The sequence below is a fragment of the Chroicocephalus ridibundus genome, chromosome 23 (genome assembly GCF_963924245.1).
Source record: "Chroicocephalus ridibundus chromosome 23, bChrRid1.1, whole genome shotgun sequence".
Taxonomy (NCBI): Eukaryota; Metazoa; Chordata; class Aves; order Charadriiformes; family Laridae; genus Chroicocephalus; species Chroicocephalus ridibundus.
In genome coordinates, this window is record NC_086306.1 from 1,502,665 (window position 1) to 1,520,218 (window position 17,554).

At 41.0% G+C, this 17,554-nt stretch overlaps 1 protein-coding gene across 5 annotated transcripts in view; it reads left to right on the forward strand.

The window, feature by feature from the left end:
* The window catches only part of SLC23A2 (solute carrier family 23 member 2), a 57,226-nt gene that overhangs the window by 21,661 nt on the left and 18,011 nt on the right, over window positions 1-17,554 (forward strand). For all 5 annotated transcript variants that reach the window (XM_063358721.1, XM_063358719.1, XM_063358723.1 and 2 more), the window contains 5 exons: window positions 3,118-3,403; window positions 4,054-4,152; window positions 9,641-9,757; window positions 10,960-11,117; window positions 16,478-16,566. In XM_063358721.1, the coding sequence (XP_063214791.1) occupies window positions 3,272-3,403; window positions 4,054-4,152; window positions 9,641-9,757; window positions 10,960-11,117; window positions 16,478-16,566 (595 nt within the window). In that variant the 5' untranslated portion in view covers window positions 3,118-3,271. The remainder of the gene's footprint in view (window positions 1-3,117; window positions 3,404-4,053; window positions 4,153-9,640; window positions 9,758-10,959; window positions 11,118-16,477; window positions 16,567-17,554) is intronic.

The following is a 17,554-nucleotide window of genomic DNA, read 5'->3' on the forward strand; positions in this document are numbered from 1 at the left end:
TCAGTATGCTGGTGGAAGTTTCACTTCTAGCCTTTCCATTTGATCCAAGGCAGCAGATAATTCAGTGTACTGTGTGTACTGAGCTGGTGTTGAATGAGTTTTATCTCTTTTTACATGGCTTTTCGGCTTCTGATCAGTTAAATGTGTTACAGAGGGCTATAACAGTCTGAGTCATCCTGTGTAGCTATGCTCAGTTGGTAGGATAAGAGGTCTGACAAAAAAGACTGATATCTTTCAGATAACCTGATCTCCTGCTGCCTGAAGATTTCTGTTTCAATTTGACCCTTGTGATTGCAGAATAAAAGCGTTCTTGAAAATCTCTGATTATCATCTGTGCCATAAAGTGCGAGTGTAATTGCTGAGTAGAAGCAAAAAGAGTTTTGAGATGTGTTCTCCTTGTTTTCCTTGGGCTGCCCCTCTCCCCAAACACACGTATGTACGTGTAGTGTCTATGTGCATGTAAATGTGTATACGTACACACATACCTCCCTCCTTCTAGGAGAAGCAGTAGCTGAGACTGTTTTTGCCTGTTGATGCGGAGTCACTTGTTCGTCGTCATTTGGGAACCCTCATCCAACCGCTACCATTCTAGCTGTTGTGTTTTGGCTCTCAAGAATTAATAGAAGGTGCAGCTTATTTGCGTGCTCTCCTGATGTAAATCTCAAGAACAATTCCCAAGGAATGATCACATCTTCTTTGAGAAGATAGCAGTCTTACCGCCTTGCAGCGCGAAGTAAAATAGGATTATGTGGTCTTTTCTTTTGCATCGGTGGAGATGCTGGTTAATGCTAACTAAGAGGCTTATGGTGCCAGAATACCGTAAACCAGATCTCCTGAATGGCAGGTTTCCTGCTGGTGTAACTCTTACGCTGGTGTTTTATTGGCATGGCTGCCTTTGCTAGGGAGGTGCAATTCTGCCCTTTCCCTTTTCCTTTCCAATCTGAGATGATAAAGCTGCCAGACTAAACTACGCCTGTCTCCATCGCTGATTTTCTTGGAGAATAAAATAAGTCTACGTTGACAGAAAAAAAGCAAATTCTTTTCTTTTTTTTCTTATGTGCTTTAAAAAAAGTCCCTCGTGCCTCTATAGTAAAAGCACACAAAATCCCTAAAAAAAAAAACAACAAAACAACCCAACCAAACCCAGCCACCCCCACTGCCCACCCCCCCCAACCTTTAACTCTTCTCTGTCTCTTGGTCCTCTCTGACCTTTTTGGGTCACCTCTCAGACCTGCAGGGGCAGCTGAGAGAGATGAGTGTTCCTGTAGAGACTGGAGGAGGCGTTGCCAGTTTTCTGAGCACAAACTCGGAAGCAGACAAACTAATTTAACGTCGCTGCTCATGTCTGGAGATTTGCGCTTTTTGAAGGGAAGGTCTGTGGTCATTGTAAAAATGGGAATGCCTTTCCAGAAAGGCTTGAGTGCTCAAACCACTCTTCTCCTTCAGTCTTAAGTTCAAGTGAGAAATAATTAATTATGCTATTTTAATATTTACTTTAAGAAACAAATCTTAATTAACCTCTTATTGGAAGGTGCTACTTTCTATTACATTTTGATTTAATTAGGAGTGCTTCAAGGCTGTCTCGGCGCCTAAGTAGCGTTTCTTACACTATGTATATAAATCTATATTTTCTCTCTTGAAAAGTTGTATCGCTTTGAAAGATTAATATCTCTTTGACCTCAAGTAACCAGATTTTTCTAGAAAATGCTCAATTAACAGCTATTAAGAGCTTCTAAAATATTAGTACTTTGTAATTTTTCAAACAGTCCTAAATTGTTCCTAGCAGAAGGGTCTTTGTCAAGTTTCATTATTATTGCAATTACAGTAGATGTTGAAGCTGCTGGCATTTTCCTGCACAGCATTTTTGAAGGGAGGCTTAAGAAAAAACCCAAACTCTATTTTTTTTTTTTTTTTTTTTGCTTTCTAATATATACATAACTGTGTTTTTTTGGATGTCCGTTAGCTGCATTTCCACCTCTAGCAATTAAGTGGAAAGTGTCGTTAACTTGCTTTTGAAGTAACGCCAACGTGTAGTAGGTTTTGCTGCTGGATTGTGTTCCTGGTTTTGTAGAAAATTTCGCTTGATACGGTTTTGAAAAGGCCGGTTTTCAGGTTCTATCATGTACTTTCATCTGCAGCTGAGCTTGTTTTGTCTGCAGCTGCGCTTTCTTTTTTGAAGCTCAGAAACCACAGGTTGCAAAACTTGGTTTGTTGAAGAATTTTCCAGGCTGTCCTGTGGGAAGTTTAGGTTCAAATCTGTTAGTTCATGTTCCTTAGCCTTGGAAATGGCAAAAGCGTGGATGACCCTGGACTGGCAGGTCTAATTTAAGGAACAAATGTGGGAAAACTGTACTGTAGTGACCCATCTGGGAAAACAAAAGAGAACCAGTAACCTGTACGATCTTTCCTGTTCCTGTGCCAAAGTAGTGCTGATACTAATTAAAATGCACATTTTTATCCTGAATCGGTTGGTTCGGCCTCATGGGGCAGATTGCTTTGAATGACCCGCAAGCAACTGGGATAATTTTGAGTGAGGGTGTTCATCAGAAAGGGCTGTTTCTGTCTGTCTGAAATAGACTCACTGAAAGTCAGGTGTGCTCCACTGTCCATCTCGTCTAAGCTTCCTGGATGCTTTTTATTTAAAAACAAGTTGTTTTAAAAGGAAGGATTTAGTTATGCACAGGTGAACTTGTGAGTACGTCTGCAGATTTATGGTCTTTGAAGAAGCACGAGTATAGTTTGCAATGGATGTTCAGTAGCAATCTGTTCTACATCGCTGCCTGGCTGGAGTGCTGGAGTACAGGCGTACTTTATTCCCAGAAAGTTCGATGGAAATGACTGTGAAATAGAAACAAAACCAAGGTTTCAGTATACTACTAATAATTGAAGACCACAAGAGAAGAATGAGGGGATTGGCACAGTATTCCCATCATGAAGAGAATTTAAAACACTCTCAGCTTTATCTTTAAATGGTAATCTGCTAATTATCAAATCAGAGAGTAATGATAAGAGTGGGTGAGTCATGAGTGTAAAAGGGAACCAAGGCTGCAGGGCATGTGTGTTTCTACATATATCTTAGGTGATAAAGGAAAAGTTAATTTATCTGTTCAATTCTAGGTGCCATTGATGCTAACGATACTTAAAAAAGCAACTCTAATGTCCCAGCTGGATTCCTGAGCACTTTTACGATTCCTGGAGGTACTGCTGTTTAAACAAGAAATTATCCTTAGTACTTGACCTGTCATCCCGGAAGCATCTGCTTGGGTACTGCATGCAAGTCCCTGACATTCTGGAAACGATGGGGATTGGCAAGAACACCACTTCGAAGTCGGTGGAGGCGGGAGGCTCGACAGAAGGCAAATATGAGGATGAATCTAAACATCCCACCTTTTTCACCCTGCCTGTAAGTAACACATTCAGGTACTACTTAGTCAAGCTCAGCATGAATCAGTGAATAATGCCTTGTTCTAATCATGCTCTATAAAACCTTTATTTCCATAAGTAGTAAAACCTCTTTTGCCACTTATTGTTTATATATAAACATGGTCAATTATGTTATCTGTAGCTGTTTTCACTTCTGCACTCCAAAGCGGTGCTGTTTGCAGGACATGTGATTTCCCAGGCTGTTCATGATTCAAACAATTAACCGTCCTAGTGCAGAACGCACCAACCCCCCGTATGTCCCGAGTTACTTGAGTGAGAGTAGCAGGCGACAACGAGGAAACATTTGTTTGTCGTCTTTAACTCACTCAGATTTTCAGTTGTATCATTCTGTTGTACACGTCTGCCTCTTAAGAACTCTTCCAGTCAACCTGCTGATGGTTTACTCCCCCCTCAGTTGATACTGTCCAGGCTTTGAGTGATGGCTTTCAACTTTCTATATACTCCTAGCCGTGCTGTTACAGAAATGATTGCTTGCCATGCTTGTAACGTTTTCTGACAAAATGTCAAAGGCAGATGTCGAGGGAGAATACTGAGTGGCGTGAGGTATGATTGCAGAGAAAATGTTTATTTTAAGACCTCGTGTTTCTTTTTTTTTGTTTTATTTTTAAGGTCGTGATAAATGGTGGAGCAACATCCAGCGGGGATCAGGATACAGAAGACACAGAGTTGATGGCCATCTATACTACAGAAAACGGCATAGCAGAAAAGGTACGTAGCGGTGTCCTTCTGGGCGAGAACTCATTCTTGCTTTTTCAGTTCAATTATTTGTCCACACTAGTTTTACTTGGCTGAGGGGTTTTCTTTCTCTAATCAAACATGCTGACTTGCAGATTCAGATTAGGCTTGGGGGAGTTCTGTCCTCATGACTCGTCTGGTCACATATTTCAGTTGCAGAACTCAGGGAATGACTCAGCAAATGTTAGAAGCAGTTAATGCACTTTGACCTGCCACCAAAATTCGTAATGTGCAATTTTTTGATTTCTTCATTTCCATTGGCCTTTCGCATGGTTTCCCTGCTAAGGCCATCCTGTTCTGTTCTTCAGTGCTTCGCTTTTTCTGCATTTAGTCAAGTGAACTGGTGGTGTTGAGCACCTTCAAAAGTGGGGTCTTTCCCACTCTCTTTCCCAATTTCTTCCAAGCTCCAACCTCATAAGGTTAATTTTTCTAGCCCTTTTTCCCAGTAGGGGGCTGCTTACTGTTGTTGAGTGACAGCTTTATGAATGAATTTCAGGTCATTCATAAAAACGCTTGAACATTTTTCCTTAGGAAAATGATGATCGTATCTTAGCTATTCAGGAAGACCCAGTTGAGGCCACAAAGGAGACCAATGTGGTTGTGATTTTTCCAGCTTTTTTCTCAATTCTGTCATTCCCCAAGCCTGTTCAATAATAATAAACTTGCAAGCAGGGACAGTGTGAATCTGAGCTTTTGTTTAAAATAAGGAAGAGGATTACGGTAAATTTGAACAGCATCTTTTTCTGAAGCATTTATATCTAATTGGCTTTGGGCCTAAGCCTTGTCTCCAGAAAGCCTCAATTTTACCAAATTTTTCAAATGTCCTAATTGGAAAAAAAGAACAAAACTCTCTTGGTTCCAAGCAAGAGCATCATGATGCTCATTTCTTTGAGACTGTAGCTTCTGTTGGGGCAAGGATGGTATCAAAGGGTGTAGTTAAGGTTTTCTGACTTGGACATGAAAATTCACTTCTGAATTTGAGATTTAAAATATACCTCGAGCAGGTGATTCTGGCAGAGTTCTCGTAGTGTTACATTTTAGAAGAATGTTATGAATGCTTTTGTATACTCTGTCTTCTACAGATAGCCTGCCTCTATGTCTCAGATATATTTCTACTAGCATCTTGATCACGCTGATGTTTTAATGGACAGATTTTGGCAACTGTTGACATGCATATGTCTGTGATGGCTGATTTTTGGAGCGTGCTCAGACTAGTGTGGAGAGAGACAATCTGATAAAAGCCTTGAGCAAAAGGTGTTCGGATGAAATTGTGCAACTAAGATTAGCGATCTCTAGACATTAAAGCATGTCTTCATGGCCTGTTTTTACCAAATGAATATTTTTCTCCCTTCCACTTCATCCATGTCATCAAAACTGTACGTGATGGGTGATAATTCATCTTAAAGAGACCATGAGCTTTTAATCAACCAAATCTGTCTGAGTTAAAGCTTTTCTGTGGCTTACAATGAATGAACAGTGAAAGGAGGGGCTGTAGCAATTAACAGCCTCGCGTATTAAGATGGCATTTCTGGTAATCTAGGCAAACCGCCTGCTTTTCACTTAGAATAAGTGTGTGCATAAGGCATGTTTGTTCTTGGCTTTCCATTCATCTTGGGAGATCATTCACCCAAAAAAGGCAAACGAAAAACCTTGAATAAAAAGCCTTTAACAAAGAGGACTGAAATGTACTTAATTCCTGGAGGATGCCAAATGCTTACGTTGTCTTGCAATGTTTGTTAGCTGAAACAATAAACGATTAGCCCAGATGAAAAATAGCTGTATTGCTGCATCCATGTAAAATAAACAATACTGTGTTGCTTATTGCTTAATAGAATTAATCTGAACATGTCGTCGGCTCTTTATTTGAGGTATTTCTCTAAAGGCCTTATTCCCTGCAGTTTCCCAGTCGGTTTTCTTTTGGTCCTTCCCACTAGTACTTGATAACAGCCTTCGTCTTGCACTGTTGGTAGTGTTTGCTTCTTTGGATTTTGCGGTGGGTTTGTTGTTGTATTTCACACACACCTACACACGCACCAATGTTTTTCCAACACCTTTATCTCTGTCTCATTTTTCCCCCCGCTGCTTATACTTTTTCTGTGCTTTTTTGAAAATTTTTGTGTTGTCCCACCTTTGGCCAATTAAAAATAAAAATAAAAAAATAAAAAAGAATTAGTCTCTGATCAGTATCTCATTCCAAAAGGTGGAGTTCATTCCCAGCAGTTCCCTACAGCGTACTATGGCATACTTGGCAAGCACCAGCACATAGTCAGTATATTAAACCAGCAGGCACACGCTCGAGATGCAAAAGGGCCAGTGACTACCCAGTGACTTATCAGCAGGGTAGCCAGACCTCACCCTGCTTCTCAAACTCCTCTTTGTTCAGTTGGTTCCCTTTATCCATTATCTGCTAAAAGTTTGAAGGTGAAAGCTTCATCTTCCAAAGCAGAGTAAGTCTGGCCTTTGGAAGGAATGAGGAGTATCTTGGATTTTTTTTTATTTATTTTTTTTTTTATCCAACCACTTTGCCGCGGAGGGCAGACATTGCTATGACAATTATGCTTTAAAGTTTGAAATTCTTTTTTAGAAGACCTATAAACTTCACTTGCAATAGGAGAGCTTCAGTTGGTTAGCGGTTGTTGATCTGTGGCCAAAGAGAGCTTTCCGTGTGCGACGGACGAGTTGACTTGTTCCTAGGCCTGGTGCCTGCCGAGCTTTTTGTTCGTTGCAGGCAAATGTAGTCATAAATGTAATGGCAAATGAAAAGTTCTGAAAGAACTAATAAACTTGCTGCATGTGACATGGTCTTCCTGGTAGAAACAGATCATTGTTTCTGATTTTTGCTGCCCAAAGAAGATGGGGAATGTATATAGCATGATGTAGCGTGATATAATAGATGTGGAATAGTTAGGGAATATGCTTATGCAGCCTCATCAGTACTATGAAGAAAAATTAGTGGTTGGCACTACATGGAACACTTAGATAGCTACTGGATATTGATCTGCCAAAGTCAGAAAAGCTAGAAAGAGGCCAAAAGTTGGATTTTTCAAAAGGCAGGGGCCAAAACAGAGCCACCAATCTGCACAGATCCCTTACTGGATTTTTAGAGAACCTGGTATCCTGCATGGGGACATTATGAACTTTGAAAATCCCACTTCTGCCCATCGTTGGGAGGAGTAATGCGGGTTGCTCAGTGCCCGGTGATAGGTGGTTTATCTTTTTACCCTGCAGTCAGGTGGGAAGCTGTCCCCAGTTTGTTCTTCTAAATCTGCGCTGCTGTTAGGGTGACTCGGGAAGCTAACGTTGATGTGATTCGTGAAGCAAACGGTTAATTTCTCCTGATACCGCTCCGTTCCTACCTCATGAGCAGATGTTGTAACCATTCTTACTCTTCCTTCATGACCTCTGCCTCTCTGTAAGTGTATGATGACCTCTTCGTCGAAATGTTGAACAAACAGGCAGTATCAATGGTGAGCAAAGTTCTCAGGTGGAGCGTACATTGCAGTGACATCGAGGGGAAGTGAGGCAATCATATACACACTTTTTTTTTTTTAATATATACATATATGTGTGTGTGTGTGTATAGTCTCTGGGGAAAGGCTAACAAAACTGTTTTAGAAGAACAGAAAGTATCACAGCAGCTTCTCTGGGTGAATCTTTGTTCTGAGCAAGTTCTTAGGAACTTAGAAACCTCTAGCAATGATAAATGTCCTGATGTGTGTCCATAACTACGTTGGCTCTTGAGTCATCCTCCTCCTGCCTTTGGGGGTCAGCAGCTTTGTGTCCTGCCTTGGATCTACACGTAAGTGCATCAACACAAGGATGTATGCGTTTTTTCCTAAGTTCCAGTTAGAGACATGTGCACGTTTACTGCTGCTCAGTGCTCTTCCTCCAGTAAGAGGTGAAGCTCTAAAACTCAAGTTCCTCATGTTTTTATTTGTTATTTTCTAGAGAATCAGGTCAGGAGGGTGGTCTTTCATTTTTCAGGCAATGAAAATAGACATTAATGCTGCAAATTGGCGAGATGAGTTGTGCAGTGAAGAATTTCCCGTATTCCTCTGTTTAGGACCTATACAGTATTTAAACTAATCCTGCTGAGCAAATTGCTCAGGGCTTAGCATCGTGTAAAAGAGCCTTCTGAAATTAGCATTTCTATATTTTGCTTTTCCATTGTAATACCCTGGACCTTTCCGTAGCGGTGTGGTTATTTACGCTCCCTGAATTTGAATTAGCCCAGTGGCAGTTGTTTTCCCGACAGAAATCGAAGGTAAGAGGGAAGTACCATGGGTCAGTTTGGCTTCCCTGACCTTGCAGATGATAAACCAAATAGAGATTATCTAAGCATAATCCGTGGATGTGTTGTGATTTTTTTGAAGAAGTAAAGACCGTTTGAGGCAAAGTCACGAGTCTGGCGAAGTTCCCAGTCTTTGTGTAAGGCTACTTCACATGAGTTTGTTATGTTCTAGTGTGGATTAGGTCAGAACAGTAGTTATATAAGGTATTTTTTGGATAATTGAGCTGAAATGATAAAATCTGATACTTCCTCCTGCTTTTGTTGTTGGTATTTGGGCTTTGGAGCATTGTGTTTTTGTTCTCAGGAATTTCAAAACCAGAGCGTTTGAATGGAATGATTCCACTTAGTTGCAAAGAAGAAACCATCGAGATGAATCTTGTTTTACTGGAAGATCTGCAGGGATTTTGATGCGTTTGTACGTGTGGTCAGTTGTCTCTTAGCTCTCTGCAAATTAGGGCACATGGTAGGCCAGAATGTGGTCTCGCTTAAATTCCTGCAGGCTTGGAGGAAGTCCGGTTGACTAATATAAATTGGCCGTAGATGTATTCAGTTCTAACGTTTGGTATTGTTCTTGACTGCTTGCATGTGGGGTGGAAGCAAAAATAATAAATCTTGTGGCTTAAAAAAGGTTAACCAGGATTGAAATTGAGTAAGAATTAAGCAGGGAAGCAATTACTGTAATAAGGAACTTTCCTGCCTGTGATTTTGGTCTCTTATGCAAGGATAGCCATTCTGCTTTCAAAATAGCCATTGTTGACTCTTCTACATAGTTACGATTCTTCCTTTTTTTTTTTCTTTTTTCTTTTTTAATAAACAGTTCGGTCATGATAATCCCATTTTTGGGCAACTTTGGCAGCCAGGTCAGTTAGATCATAAACGAACAATTGTTGCGTTAGTATAAGGGATAAGCAGGGAATGGCTTACGGAAATGCGTTTGGTAGAAGTTCAGTAGCTACAGCTGGGGATGAGCTCATTATCAGAGGTAGAAGGCTTTAAAAATGTAACATATCAGCATCGCTTGGAGCGTTAACACCAGCCTTGGAGTATCTGGGAATTGCCTGATAGTTGGAATTCAGTTTATTCATATGTAACAGTAACCTACTGTTGTCCTTTGTGTCCTCTCTGAATTTTTACCCTCCCCACCTTTCTCAACCCTCCCTGTCAAAACAGAGCTCTTTGGCAGAGACGCTGGACAGCAGTGGCAGCTTAGACGCGCAGAGAACTGACATGATTTACACTATTGAAGATGTTCCACCTTGGTATCTCTGCATATTTTTGGGGTTACAGGTATGTTTCAAAACAGCTATAATACTTTTCTCTGTAACTTTTAAGGAGTTTTTAGCATTTTCTGTGTAGTTCGTTGCATTTGTGTACGTGATAATTTTATTCTTCCCACGCTCTCACATGTTTGAAGAAAGGGTTCAGACAGTTTCTTCTGAAGTTGATCAGAAAGATTATTGTGTTGATAATGACCTATATTATTGTTTGCTGGCTTAGGCCTTTGTGAGATTCACTTCAATATTTAGTCTTCTAAGCAGCTGTTAATAGGTGAGCAAACATTAAGTGGTAAGCTTCAGAAAGTGACATTTGGCACCTCTGGAATTAAAGATAATGTTTTAGTTCTGAAATCTTGACTATTAAAGCTGCTGCTGTAGCCATTTCAATTCTGCAAGCTTGATAGCATCATCCCGGACCTGTGGGCTCGCTAGTAAGTGGGGCGGGCAAATTCTGCACTTTCTGGAGTGAGAGCCTGTGCGTCCTGCAATGAGTAGGACTGTTGTGGTGAGCTGGACCCTGCTACCAGCGCAGCCGCTCACTTACGTGAAGCAGAACAGCTCATTTCGTCTCCTTTCTTTCTCAAACGGTAATAATATCTGTCCCACAGGAATGCTGAGAATGTGTTAATATCTGTAAAGTATGTTGAGATCTCCAAACAAATACATTCCAAAGCATCCTTTTTATTTCTGCCTTTCCTCAAGGACAGGCGATTCTGTATTTTTACTTGCGTTGTTGAATGTGGTGACTCTTGTTTGTTTGCTTAATGTATTTGAATTGAAAAAGAATGAACGAGTACCTAGTTTCTGATACTCGTGAGCCTATTTGCAGCCTAGTTTGTGTGCGCGCTTAAGTTCATTTGTAAGCTGATGGTTTTTCACATGGTTGGAAGTGAATGGCGTTATTTGTCTGCTTTTCTGAGTTAGAAGCTGTTTGCAGCGCAGTTACCTAGCTACCTCCTCACCAAGAACAGCAGCCGTGTAGCTGTGTAAATAACCTAGTTTATCCTACAGAAATAGCGATCATTAGCAACAAGCTAGCGGTGGCTCAACACGGCAGGAAAATACTTGAAGAAATACTTAGGACCAGGAAGTGAGAGCTTTGGTGGATATTTCAAAAGCAAAAAATACCCAGGGCAAAAGACAAGATGGTCATAAATTTACTTGCTTATTAATATTGGCTGCAGTATTAACAGACCATTTTTCTCTTCACAGCATTACTTAACATGTTTCAGTGGAACTATAGCAGTGCCCTTTTTGCTAGCGGATGCCATGTGTGTTGGATTTGACCAGTGGGCCACCAGCCAGTTGATTGGGACCATTTTCTTCTGCGTGGGCATCACTACACTGTTACAAACAACTTTTGGGTGCAGGTGAGATCTGGGACTTGTTTCTAGTTGTTGAGATGGTGATAAGACTAGACATCTGTTGGGATGTCCAGGATGCAGGCCGTGATCCAAGAGGTAGTTAATCTATTTTCAAAGGATAAACACGAAACACAAGACAGTAGGTCATACACGGGGCAGTTAGGGAAAGCTTCTGGAACGCTGCTCCCAAAAAAGGTGGGTCTGAAATCAGAGAAGGCATTCCAAGGGTAAGAAAATACAGCAGGAGTGGGGAGAGGGAAGAAGGAGGAAGGAAATCCATGAGGACAGAGAAGGCAGAAGTGTTTCTAGGCGAAAGGAGAAATTCATGCACCTTGATAAAGAGGAACTACTTTTGGTATTTTTATTAGTTTATTGAATGATACTGCATTCTTGCCAAGATTCAGGCAGTTGTGATTAGTCCTACAGCAAATTTTACAGGAGCCAGCACACAGTGTTTGTCAAATGAAAAAGGTAGGGGAAAACCATGAGGGGTAATTTTTTATTCTCTGAAATGTCTCTCTTATCTTCCAGTACAAACGAATAATTTGTTTTTATTTGTTAGTTGCTCTCGGTTGCAGGGAGTGATCCTTCCTTGAGTCGGGAAGAAGCACGTATGTTAGTGTAGTCTTTGGGCTGCTGTCCTTAGGAGGATGCAAGAGAGCAATTCAGGTGTTAGCAAATACGTGTGAAAATCTGGTTTTGGTAAGGACAGGATGCTGTAAGTTTTATTAACATGAAGATAAATATTTTATAAAAACGTGTGTTCTACAGTAAACACTGCAGAGAGATGTTTGACGTATTTACTTAAACTTTTGTTGGCTCTGTCTGTGAGAACCAGGAATAGCTAAAACCTGCAGAGTTATTTCTGCATCTCCTTGAATAAACCAAGAGTGATAAGTAAAACCAGAAGAAAAGCACATGTTGTAAGAGTATGCCCTCATATGGTTACTTGAATAATTCATGGGTCATTTAGTTCAATTTAAGAATAATAAGAGCTAATAATATGAGCTGAAATCTTGCATTCCAACAGAAAATGGACAAACCACCCCCACATTTTTAAAGATTTATCTAAGAAACAGAATCTTTGGGTGGAAAGATTATCCCAATAGGGTGCAGAAGGCAAGCCTATAGTAGATCACTTGCAGTTGTAGATCAGCTTTTCCCAAATATTTCAGGTTTTCCAATGTCATCTTTAGTTGCTATTAAAATAGCTTTCTTGTCTTTTGTCCTTTGAAAAAAGCCTTCCCTTAATTTTTTTTTATTACGTCTTATTAAACTTACAAAATCACTCCGCTGTTTTGCATGAAAAGTTCATTCCGATGACAAAACAGCATAATGAAAATTGTTGAAAGAGAAAATGTTCTTTCCCCAATGTACTTGCTTTTAGTCAAGACTACCTGCAGTTAATAATCATATTTTTCTGCCTCGGTGGCTCTTTGAGCTCGTAGGGTAGCTTGCCTTAGCTGTAATCATAAATTTTCACGTACCTCGGTGAAGGGAGGCAGAGGAGCAGAGCTGTGCGCTCTCCTTTAATGGGAGTGATGTATTTTTTTCCCCATCTTCTATTTGTGCTTTATGTAGGGAGTCCAGGGATTGTTGACCTAGGCGGGAACTGGAAGATAATGTCTTTTATTGTTCAACTTTGAGTGTCTCCTCCCTGCATTTACTGAAGTTTAAACTCTTCCAATTTTCATAGAATCACAGAATCATAGAATTGTCAGGGTTGGAAGGGACCTCAGAGATCATCTAGTTCCAACCCCCCTGCCACGGGCAGGGACACCTCCCACTAGATCAGGTTGCTCAGAGCCCCATCCAGCCTGGCCTTAAAAACTTCCAGGGATGGGGCTTCCACCACCTCTCTGGGCAACCTGTTCCAGTGTCTCACCACCCTCATGGTGAAGAACTTCTTCCTAACGTCCAGTCTGAATCGACCCATCTCTAGTTTTAATCCATTCCCTCTAGTCCTACCATTACCCAACATCCTAAAAAGTCCCTCAGCAGCTTTCTCGTAGGCCCCCTTAAGATCCTGGTAGGCCACAATAAGGTCTCCTCAGAGCTTTCTTTTCTCCAGACTGAACAACCCCACCTCTCTCAGTCTGTCCTCATAGGAGAGGTGCTCCAGCCCTCTGATCATCCTCATGGCCCTTCTCTGGACATGTTCCAGCACGTCCATATCTCTCTTGTAGTAGGGGCTCCAGAGCTGGACGCAGTACTCCAGGTGGGGTCTCACGAGAGTGGAGTAGAGGAGGAGAATCATCTCCCTCGACCTGCTGGCCACGCTTCTCCTGATGCAGCCCAGGATATGATTTGCTTTCTGGGCAGCTAGTGCACTCTGACGGCTCTTGTTGAGCCTCTCGTCCACCAACATGCCCAAGTCCTTTACTTCAGGGCTGCTCTACTGCCCAGCCTATATCGGTGCTTGGGATTGCCCCGACCCAGATGGAGGACCTTGCACTTGTTCTTGTTGAACTTCATGAGGTTGGCATGGGCCCACCTCTCCAGCCTGTCGAGGTCCCTCTGGATTTTGCAAAAGTGCAGAGCTGTAGATGGAGGTGAACTCAAAGGGGAGCTTGGTTTTCCTGTGCTTCTACCAGCTTTCTTCTTCTGCCTCAGATTTATCAGAAAAAGCTTAGCGTTTATGCTTCCTGAGTCTTGTATCTCTTAACAGAACTAAAGTTTGTCATCATATTTTGTTTTCTTCCCGAACTAATCTTGGGCTCTTTGACTTTATTGCTTACTATAGTGTGATCTGGGGCTCCGGCAGAAACCAGCGTGGTCCCCCCATCAGTTTGAAACGCTCTGTTCCTTCTGTATAGTCCCACCTCTGCCCTCCCTGGTGGCTTTTTCCACTTTACAGTGGCTTCCACTTGCACGTGTTTATATACTGAAGAGGCAGTTGTGTTGGAGTCTTAAAATAAGCAAACCTGTATTTAAGGAGAAAATTTCTGCGGTTGAATGTTTTATAACTATTTAACATGGGATTCTGGTTTTATATAAGGATGGGAATGGGATATAGCAGCGATGTTCTCTAAATGAGATTTTAAAGTATTTAGTGGCGAGTCTATCAACTGCAAAGTATTTCAGCAAATAAAGCCACTACGGTTTCAAAAGGTCAAATTCCATGGTTTAAAGATCCTTAGAGATGGATTTAGCTCAATTATGAGGCGGAGTTGTGGTCAGTTTGGTACCCATACTAATTTTAGGAATTCAAGCTATTTATTAGGTTATGTAATAAGCCAAAAGATTTGGCAAGGATTCAGAGTAATTAGTATGACTGAGACAATCAAATACGGCTTTAATATACTTAGACATTTTAGCCTAGTTGCCGTGCCCATCGCTGCATTGTCTAAGCATTCTTACATCTGTGTGAAACGTTAAGATAATGAAGACATTTCCAGATGAATTTAGCTGCATAAAAAGCTCTGTCTTCACAGGGGCTTGGGCCAAAATTGAGCAACTTCTCAATTTAGACGTGAAATTCAAATGATATCCCAATCATAAGCTGGTGGTATTTTACCCAGCTGGTAACGAATGCCTGGCTTAGCAATCGGAAAGGTGTTTCGTAAGTCATGTCCCAAACCGCAGCCGTCTCTTCAGAAGGAGACTGATCATAGTTGGCTGGTTTTGAGTACTAAGTTTAAAAAAAACCAACCAACCAAAAAAAAAAAACCAAAAAAAAACCCCAAAAAACACAAAACCCAACTTTTTCTTTCTGCTTAGGAAAAAAAAAAAAAAAAAAAGCAATATTTACTGGCCCTTTTGGTAAATATTCCAGGTTAACTGTCTCATGTAAAGGTTGAGCGGATAGCTAAGCGAGCCGTGCTAAGATCTCATTATGCGGTATTTATGCAGGGTTTTTTACGTGGTACAAACCCCACAGTCCGGGCCTAAGTCTCGGTACAACTGACTTCGTCACCGGAGGATGTTTTTGCAATGTATATTTACAAAAACACTGGCGGAGGGGGACAGAGTAGTGTGTAGGTGGGATAGAGGAGTAACAGCTTGTTACAGGTATTGCATATTTTGCCATGGGCACCAGCTTGCTCAGTTGCTTAACGAACCTTGAAAAATAAGGTGAATCATTCACTGGTAGCTACCAACCCATTTCTTGACCAAAGATAAAGCTTTGATTTTTGCTTGAAGAAACTTAGAAGGGAATTGCCTGCCAGTCGGCTGTGCTCAGGCGGCTCACGTATTTTATAAAGTTTGACTTTCTAATGCAGTTTTCAGTGTTTGCAGTAGGTGGGTCAGGTTTTGAGATTGCTCATGGCCCAAACTCCTTTCCAATGGTAGTTCAACTCTTCTGACTTCCTGCCTGGCAACTTTACAACTGCTGTTAGTAACACGCTTCTGGTTTGATCTTTTTTGTGTTAAGCATGTATAGGATATTTTTTTTTTTTTTTCCCCCCCCTTCTTCGTGCCTTTTCTGATCTTTATCTGAATTTGCTGCAGCTCGTTCTTTTTCCTTTGCTGGTGCTTGCACTGGCGTCGAGGCACTTCATTGCAGCTGTAAAACAACCATAAACACGGTGCGGTACCTAGAGCCGCATGAGCAATTAATGTTCCACATGTTACAGGTTGAGGTTTGCTATTAAAGAGAATCTTATTACAATCCATTAATGACGGTATTTATAGAATAGTTCAAAACGCATCTTCTCCGTAGTTAAGTAACATCTGGATATTTGTGATGTTATGCAAGCCACGGTTAATTCAATAAATACGTAGTTTGTGCTGGTAGATGCTCTTTAGATCGTAAACCTTTTGGGAAGTGTAAACACCAATGCGAAGAATGTCATCTTGAAATTCTTGCAGTGTTGGTATTTATTGTCGGTAGCTACCTGGAACATCTAATCAGCTCCTATCAACCTAATAGTTATTTACACATACACTTAAAGATGAATGTATAAATGAGTGTACTTCGAGTCATGCAGAGGGAAGGTATTGAGTATGCAGACTGCATACTGCTCTGTCAAAGAGCTTTTTTTAATGTGGCAGGACGGTAAAAGCTGCGTGTTCAGCAGTCTGGCTGGTGCTTGTGTCAGAACGTGCATCTGTATCCTTGTGCTGCTGTGTCACAACCTTAAATCGGTGTCTGGTACCTGCGTGCCTGTATCCGGTAATTATCTGTTAGAGGTGTTGTATTAATACAACTTCACGCAGGTAGTGTCTTCTGTTAGATCTTTGGTTTGTGAAGTCTTAGTATTTCTGTGGCTGTTCTTTTTAATAAATTCTCGTATTTCACATTTTTAATACCCTCCAATAAAGGATGGTTTTGAGGATGAGTAACCGCCTAACTGCAATTGATATCCTGGCACAGGACCGTAACACCGAGAAATGGCAGCATCTCTTCTCTCCCTTTCCACCAGGTTACCCTTGTTTCAAGCGAGTGCTTTTGCATTCCTGGCACCTGCTAGAGCAATACTCTCCCTGGAGAAGTGGAAATGTAATAATACAGGTAATTGTCATTTATGCTTGTTCAGGTTTAAGTGACGAATGACCCGGATCCCATACAGTGCAACTGCCAAACTGTTTAATATGGAAACTGGAAGTAACGAGCGGAGAATATGAAAAATTCTCTCCTTTTACAATGTTAAAACTTTGTGCCTTGGAAAAAGATTCCTGAAAATGCCTTTGTGGAATTCTGTTTCTGGTTTGGTTTGGGTTTTGTTTTGTTTTGTTTTTTTTTAAATATAAAAGAAGTTGACAAAAGAAATCTAGCAGTAAAATTACAAAATTCTTTTGTTAACAATGTAGAAAAAGGCAGAAGGATTCCGCAAATGTTCCTTTCCGGTATTTGGAAATCGCGAGTCCAATCGAGTCCTTTTAAGTTGAGTGGTAGGAGGTTTAAGCAATGTTCAGCGTCACCTCAAGACCAGTATTTTTCCCTGTTTAACTCATACCTGGCAGGTTTTGCAGAGCAAGCTTTGACGATATTTGGATCTTCATTTTCACTTTTTCTTTGCTAACGTCGTCATCCTGAAACGTTTTGAATTTATTTAGAGTGAAAACATGCAGTAAAACTGGTTGGGTTGGGGGCTTTTGCATTAACTTAGGTTATAAAACTGAAGTGGAAACAGCTCTGGCAGTTTTCTTTTTAACGGGGTGTGGTTATTCAGTAATAAGGCTGTGGGCAGTGCAGGACAGCAGTATAGAGAAGCAGGCTGCTTGCTTCTAACTCAAGTTCTTCCCGGGGGTCCTTTTGATTCTCTAATCATTTATATTATTTATGTGTTTATACATCTCTCTTGATTAGCTTGCGACCATCTAATTAGTTTTCCTGATGGTTTTTTCTATAGAAAACTTAGCTTCGAGCATTCACATTTTCTCCCCGGGGAAGTCGGATTTAGCTACTGGGAAATAGCACGTGGGTTTCAGTGCCCAAGAGATAAAGGCAAACTACGGTGTGCTCTAGCAGCACTAGCTGTGCCGGATATTTCTGTGCG